General features: G+C 48.2%; 1 protein-coding gene across 1 annotated transcript in view; it reads left to right on the top strand.

The window, feature by feature from the left end:
- The first annotated feature begins 955 nt into the window (after positions 1–955).
- Positions 956–8,105, top strand: part of LOC142259159 (uncharacterized) — an 81,211-nt gene continuing 74,061 nt past the window's right edge. The window contains exons 1-2 of the mRNA XM_075331663.1: positions 956–1,073; positions 1,157–1,254. Coding sequence (XP_075187778.1) covers positions 989–1,073; positions 1,157–1,254 — 183 coding nt within the window. The 5' untranslated portion in view covers positions 956–988. The remainder of the gene's footprint in view (positions 1,074–1,156; positions 1,255–8,105) is intronic.

Genomic DNA, 8,105 nt, shown 5'->3' with positions numbered 1-8,105 from the left:
TAACTTTATTAAATTCTGTAAAGTACCTGTGGGCTCAAACTGCTCACTATACCCCTGGATAAAATCCAAAACTGAACTTTGCTATCTTGCAAAAGTCTGAGTTTGTACCGAAAACCTGTACCTGTACCTGTACCGAACTCTAGGTTCACTCATCTCTAGTAGTAAATAAAAATCAGACTTTTATAAAAAAAAAAAACAAAACATAAAAAAATCGGCTTGTGTCTCCATTTTCCGACATCGGAGTTGAGTGACGACTTGTTTTTTGCTTGATGAACTCACGTTTTCATTGATACCATTTTAGGTGCAACTTCATTTCATGTTGAAATTTTTTTTTACTGCCCAAATGATATCGTCCCTTCATTATTATCCCGATTAATGTTACATATCGGCTCATCTCCTTCCCATTCAGGTCTCTACAATATCGGATCCTCTCAGTGGTTTTATTCTATATAAGAGAATTCTCCTGATTGCCCCGTGAAGGATGGATATGGACAGGGACAAGATGGTGGAGAGGATATTACACCTCACCCTAGAGATCCTCTTCCGGCTTACTGGAGAGGTGAGAGATTCTGATGACGTCACATTACATCATTCTTATCTATGGGAATAACAGATGGACAGAACTGGAGAGGTGAGGACTCTGGAAATGTCTGGAGTGAGATTTATTACTGTGTCTCTCCATAACCAGGATTACACAGTAGTGAAGAAGACCTCTAGTGAGCGCTGTCAGGCCCCTGTGTCTGAGGGATGGGGAAGACCCCTGAGCCCAATCACGGGGCCTCCACCTCACCCCCCGATACATGAGGACATCAATGACCAGAAGATCCTAGAACTCACCTACAAGATGATTGAGCTGCTGACTGGAGAGGTGACACTGCTGGGAATGCTGGGACATTATACAGTAACGCTATGAAGGGATCGGGGGTGACGGTATCATTGTATGTGTCAGGTTCCTATAAGGTGTCAGGACGTCACCATCTATTTCTCCATGGAGGAGTGGGAGTATTTAGAAGGACACAAAGATCTGTACAAGGACGTCATGATGGAGGATCCCCAGCCCCTCACATCACCAGGTAATAGACAGGACTAAATACACACGGCCTATAATTATCTGTATGTAAGGAATGAATTCAGTCCCTGTATGTGTCTCCTCCAGGTTTATCCAGTAAGAGGACAACACCAGAGAGATGTCCCCGTCCTCTTCTCCCACAGGACTGTAAACTAGAAGATCCCGATCTTCCTCAGGATCATCAGGTAGATGGAGAGAAGGTGCCATGAAATCTCCCTATGATGTGTAGACGGCTGTGAAGGTCTTGTGCTCAGTCTTGTTTTACCCTCTCCGGGGCTGGTGGTGAAGGTTGCCGCTGGGATGGTGTCGCTCATCACAGGCGGAGCGGGGTTACCCCGGGGAGAATAACTGAGGACGGACGGGGGTGGTGATGGTCCCCGTTGGCGCCGCAGCGCTATGCGCTGGCGGTGGAAGAGGAGAGGCAGAGACAGGGACTGCGGTTCCAGGTCTTTTACTCACTGGTAGTTCAGGCGCTGCCCCAGAGTACCGTTCTCCACCACGATTGACTCCAGCCAATACCTATTCCGTGGAAGGTCAGATCTGGTGTATGTCAGTCTATGAGACCTTCCTACTTTGTTGCGCTAAGTATCAGATCCCCGTGGCGTGAATCACTTGGGAATCCCGGTGTCAGTAAAGTGTCCCATTCTGTATGCTGATAGCGCGGTTCTGATGTGGGACTTGTCCAAGACCTCAGCCCCGGATCCTATATGCTATTTGGCTGCAGACTCAGTGAGACAGGACCGGTGACTCTTCTAGCCTTTCCTGCGACCCTTGCACAGTTGGTAGACAACGTGAAGTATATCTGCCCTAGGGTTCTGTACCCCGACAGTGCCGGTCCTGTGGAAGCAGCCGCCTGCTTCTCCCCAGCGACCGTGTTCAAACGCCTTGGCCCACAGAGCTGCCTCGCGGCACATCCGCTCTGCTCCGTGTCTAGAGCTGTTCCCGCCTTTGTAGTTGTGTTGTGTGTTCCAAGCTGTTGCCCCCAGCCGCTGCCACCGGCTGGTTCACTACTCTCACTAGGTCAATCTGCTCTTCCCACTGTGTGCTCCTGACTCCCCCTGGTGGTTGCTTCTCCCTGACCCTGGGTCCCAGCTCCTGTGGATCGGGGAGCCCCTGCTGCGGTGGCGTCCTGTAAACCCAACCGCTGTAGTGACCCCCTACTGTGATCCGACCCTGGTACGGTCCCCATTGGGGAGGACAACCCATTGTAACTGTAACTGTTGGTGGAACCAGTACCGACCCTCCTTGGACCCAGGATAAGTACTACACCCTAATTGAGGAGTAGTACCCTGTGGCGCCTGAAGTCTCAGGGGCGCCACAGCAGGATTAGAGTTGATCATAGATGTGACGTCTCCATCTGTCTGTGACTTTTGGATAACATTTATCCCGTTCTCTACACTGAACACTTACATCAATGTTTCGACACCAGGTTATCAGACAGAGAGAGGTCGCCCCTATCCCATAGGTCAGAAGGTTACTGCGCAAGCCAGCACTAGTTGGATCTACTTTGTTTTCCACTTAGCTGTGCAGATGATCCTTGTGCTGGTGCTGCTAGGGTTAAGCGGACCCTTGTGTTTTTCTTGGCTTACCATCCTGAGTTGTCTCAGCTGTTCTGATTTTTGCACTCCCTCCTGGTATAAGTTCTCACCACTTTACCTCAGTAGTTGCCAGGGATAACTTGCTTTTCCATGGTGCTGGCATGGAGGTGAGAGCCATGGAAAGAGAAATTGTTTTGAATTTGATCCTGGAGATTGCTGCTTGGAAATTTTATTTGGTGTCTTCCTATTGATCATCTCCCTTTTTATTCATTTCTCTTCCATCCCCATTTTTTACCACTTGTTGTTTGGGAATGCAGTTTCTTTTTCCTTTGTCTGTTGTTTTCCTTTTGTGTCATTATCATAAAGCAGGACTAGTGTTCCTCCTGCCCTGCTCACTAGACACAGTTGTGATTAGGGTAAGACACGTGATTGTCGCACGACGTGAAAGAACCTGTCATGGGACATCCGGGAGCTCAGGGTTGCTCAGAGTAAGTGACAGGGTTTATCCTTCCTGTTCTTCTCTAGAGGCAGTGGTTCCCACCCCATCTTTCTCATGATACACAGCCTCTTGGTGGAACACATTGGTAACTGGTGCCTACTGTCAACAAAGTCCAACCTCAGAGGCTCTGGTGATGACTGGTTATGCACTTAATCATGCCCCTCTGGATAAGCCTGGTTCAGGACACAGTGAGGCTACGTCCCTTCTCCTCAACCTATTAGCATGACAGGTCTATGTTCTGTCCCCACTTAAAGGCAACGGAAGGTGCGTAGTTGTGAGAGGTTGTGAGAATCTTACCTTTGTTTTTCCTATAGGTGGGGCAGACAGGACCAGAGCGCTCCAGAGTGAAGCATGCACATGCTGAGATGAAACAATGGTGGTTTATTTTCTCCAAAGGTTAGGACATGCAGAGTGCAGTAATCCAAGTACTTGGCATTGTAATTCTCCAGTGATGCTTGCCTCTGTAGCTACTACGTGGTCAGAAGACTTTGCTCCTAGTAGCTCCAATCCAATATGGGATGTTGTTCTCACAAACTCTGGTTTGGAATGAACGTACCAGGATGTGATGCAAGAGGGTCATCAGACACTCCCATGGGCTGGACAAAAGAAACAGAGGAGCCGAAAGGTCTGACCAGTAGATGGCAGCAGAGACAAGCATGAAAAAAATTAAATAACAGTTTTAACTAAAACAAATAGAAACAGCACACTCCCCGTCTGAAATTCACTTTGGGGATTTCACTATTGAGTCCATAATACAACCTGAAAGGAAAGGCATGTTAAATGCAAAAACAAGCTCAATTGAGTCCAAAACAAGAAGAATGGCTCAAAGTTCAGGTCCGGTAGCGTTCATCCTGTAGGGACGCTCACTATGGGCAAAAGCAGAACAAGTTCGTGGATTGGCCTTGCAAAGGTCTTCGTCTCACCTTTCCTGATGACCTTTAGCTCCACCTTCCGAACATTGCCGTCCTGACTAGGCAGTATCCTAGTAATTAGTCCCATAGGCCAGTCAGTCCTTTCTGTGGTCTGATCTTTCATGAGGACTAGGTCTCCTTCCTTGAGGTTCGGCTTGGGATGTCGCCACTTCTTTCTTCCTGGAAGAATGGTGAGGTATTCCTTCCTCCATCAGTTCCAGAAGTAGTCAGCCAAGTATTGAACCCAGTTCCAGTGTTTTTGATAAGTGTTCGCGTGGGTGAACTCTCCGCTGGGCATTACCACGTTGTCAGTTTTTTGGGTAATGAGAATAGTAGGAGTTAATATGGTTGGTGTTTCTGGATCCATGGTCACCGGCACAAGGGGTCTTGAATTGATAATGGCTGAGACTTCAGCTAAAAGAGTGACTAGAGTCTCATGTGTGAGTCTTGAGGAATTGACGTCCATTAGCATGGAGTTCAAGATGTTGCGTGAAATCCCGATCATCCTCTCCCAGGAGCCTCCCATGTGAGAACTGTGAGGGGAATTGAAGATCCAGATGCAACCTTTCTCTGCCAACTGATCTTGGATAGGTTTGGTGTCGATGTTCAGTTCTCTACATGCACCGACGAAGTTGCTTCCACGGTCAGACCTCAGCTGTTTCACTGGTCCTCTGATGGCAAGGAACCTTCTCAAGGCGTTGATTAGGCTGGAGGTATCCATGGACTCCAACACCTCAATGTGAACGGCTCGAACACTCATGCAGGTGAATAACACAGCCCACCGCTTGCTGTTTGCTTGGCCTCCGTGAGTTCTGCGTGTGGACACCATCCATGGTTCGAAAACGTCTAGGCCCACGTAGGTGAAAGGTGGCTCTGTAGAAAGTCTGTCTGTAGGCAAGCCAGCCATTTGCTGGTACAGTTGTTTTCCTCTCGCTTTACGACAGTGCACACAATCGTGTAGTATTTGTGCTACACGTCTCTTCATTCCAATAATCCAGAGGCCTGCAGACCGTAAAGCACCTTTTGTAATTTGCCTGCCTTGGTGTTCAGTCTTTTCATGGTGGTGTCAGATCAGCAAGACTGTAACATGGTGTTTGTTGGGAATGATGAGAGGATTTTGTTCTGCAACTCCAAGATGAGCCTGGTTCAAACGACCACCAACTCTCAGTAAGCCGAAACTGTCGATGACTGGGTTTAAATTGGCGAGAGGACTTCTTAATGGAATCTGCTGTTTGTTGTATAAACACTTCCATTCTATGGCGAATTCACTCTATTGGAGGTGGCGTATTATGAGGGACTCGCTATAAGAGATGTCCTCAGCAGAAAGGGGTTTGTGGCAGACATGCCAGCGATGACAGTTTTTGTTTTTAAGGTCAGTATGATAGCATCTGGTGATGTGCACTAACCTAGCGACAGTCCTGACGAGCCTCATCCAGCTAGAAAAATATTCAAAACGTTGGCAACCGAGGTTGGAAGTTTTTTCTGCACTGGTGGCCAGGGTATTGACTTCAGCTCGGACATCTGGATCGTTGTCTGGATCTAGGATGCTGAAGGCTTCCTGGACACCTTCTTCTGACTGTCTCAGCAGGAACTCTAGACCTGTAAGCCAAGAAGAGTTAGCAAAAGAACTTATAGACATAGGTCTAGTTGCGTGATCTGCTGGATTCAGTTCAGATGGTACAGGTTCTGCCAGGTTGTTGCAGACTTCCTTGTCCATAAAGGCAACGCTGTGTTCTCTCATTTCAGGTTTGCTGTTCATAGAACGCTGAAGAGACTTAAATCTGGTCTGAGCTTGAGCTCGGTTGTTTGGGAGTCTTACCCTGGTAGATCGGAAGGGGTAATGGAGAGACCCAATGGTTGGTTTTGTCTTTAGAAAACTCACAGTCCATTATTCCGATGAATTCTCTGTCCTCTACTGACAAGGCTACTTTATCGTCGTCCTTGGTTGTGAGAAAGACTGATCTTCCCAAGTTGTCGATATGCATAGAAGAAGCGATGTCAGGTAGCTGTATTGTGTCTGGAGACTTCTCTTTCACTCCATAGTGATGAGGACATGGCTTTAAGCAGGTTGTGCGTCCATCTCCATGCACGTAAGTCTTAAAGGAATCAATTCCTGATCGGTCAACCCACACATTTCCTATGACTACCCATCCCAAGTCCAGTCTCTGGGCGTATGGTGCATAGTCAGGCCCATTACACTGCTGTCGCACCTTGTGTACCCTTAGATTGTTTCTGCCGAGCAGGAGTAGAATCTCTGCATTATTGTCCAGAGGTGGGATAACACTAGCGAGGTGTCTTAGGTGTGGTTGATGAAATGCAGCTTCTGGGGTAGGAATTTCATTCCTGTGGCTGGGCATTTGGTCAAATTCAACGAGCGTTGGTAGAGGTATTTCAATCTTCCCATTGATAGGAGAAGCAATGAATCCCTGGGCTCTTCTGCCGCTAGTCTCTATGCGACCCGAGCAGGTGTTCAAGGTGTAGGGTTCTGATGGTCCATTAATTCCGAAGGCTTCAAAGAATTTGGTTCCTGCCAGGGACCGGTTGCTTTGGTCGTCTATGATGGCATACACCTTCATTGCCTTTTCTGGATGTCCCTCGGGATAAACCTTGATGAGGCATATTCGCGCACAACATTTCTGTGTTTGGACCTCTCCACATACCTCTGAGCATGAGCAGGAGACGGCTGTGGTGGTGTCAGTCTGATTCTTGGACTCCCCGCCATGACTTGGAGTGGGAGTGGTGGTGACTGCAGCCGGTGTGTCTCTAGCTAGCTGGGTTGGGTGCATGGCTGAAACGTGTTTTTCACTATGACACTCCTCACACTTGACGATGGATTTACAGTCCTTTGCCATGTGCTCAAGTGATGCGCAGCATTTGAAACAGATCCCAAGCTCTGTGAGGACTTTCTTGCGCTCCTGTAGGGTTTTGGATCTAAACCCTCTGCACTTGTTCAGTGAATGCGGTATTTTATGGATGGGACATTCTTGATTGAAAGACTTATCTCGTGATGAGATGGTGTTTTGTTTATCTGTGCGTGCTGCAGGTGGTGGTAGCTCAGTCTTCCTAACACTCACAGTGTTCTTAATGTCTCTGCGTTTGTGTATGGCACCTTCATACCTTGATGATGATGTTGCAGCTGCCGAAGTGTTGAACTCTAGGAAGTCGAGGCTGGGGTCGTTCCTCATCTGGGCCTGCTTGTCGATGAACTTGCAGAACTGAATAAATGGGGTAAAGGTGACGTCATGCATTCTTTTGTACCTTGAGACTGACGTTGCCCATTTCTCACTGCAGACTGTATGGCAGCTTCACCACGATTGGGTTCACTCCATGGGCTGTATCCGGGTAGCACAGCCCAGACAGACGAGGATCTCTTTTGGCGAGCTCCAGCTCCATGAGCAGATCACTTAGGTCTTGAAGCTTTTGGACTTCTTTAAGGTTGATCTTTGGGATGTCCTGCAGTCTCTTGAATAGGGCTTTCTCTATTGCTTCTGCGCTGCCAAAGGTGCGTTCCAGTCTCTGCCATGCAGCAGCGAGACCTGCTTCTGCTTGTCCCACATAGATGGTTCTGAGGCTCTTGATACGGTTTGTAGAGCCTGGGCCCAACCACTTGATCAGGAGGTCGAGCTCCTGTTCTGCAGTGAAGTTGAGATTGGCGATGGCTGCCTTGAAAGTTGCTTTCCAGGCCCTGTAGCTCTCTGCACGATCATCAAATTTCGTGAGACTAGTGTTGATTAGCTCTCTGCTCACCATGAACCTGGCAAACTCAGACATATCTGATTTCTCTCAACTTGTTGTCATGACGACTCGTGATGCCCCTGGGGCGTATGGGCTGCCTGGCGAGAATGGATGAGATGTACCCGGGTAAAATGACGTTGCTGCAGGGTTGAGCTGTGGTTTAGCCTCTGTAGATTCTGATGACCGCTGCTTGAGCTGTGGAAGTGGGTCAGGAAACACTTGGTTGCCATCTTTCCGTGGTGACTGTGTTTGAGAGGGCACCTCTTGGTGACTGTTATTAATTTGCTCGGGTGCTTTAGGTGGCACTGGCACTGGTAGAGGTAAGTTGGAGGTTTTGGTGTTGTCGGCTTGGA

The sequence above is a fragment of the Anomaloglossus baeobatrachus genome (assembly GCF_048569485.1).
Source record: "Anomaloglossus baeobatrachus isolate aAnoBae1 chromosome 5 unlocalized genomic scaffold, aAnoBae1.hap1 SUPER_5_unloc_3, whole genome shotgun sequence".
In the NCBI taxonomy this organism is placed as follows: domain Eukaryota; kingdom Metazoa; phylum Chordata; class Amphibia; order Anura; family Aromobatidae; genus Anomaloglossus; species Anomaloglossus baeobatrachus.
The sequence above is the reverse complement of the archived record's forward strand: the minus strand, read 5'-3'. Positions and strand labels throughout refer to the sequence as shown.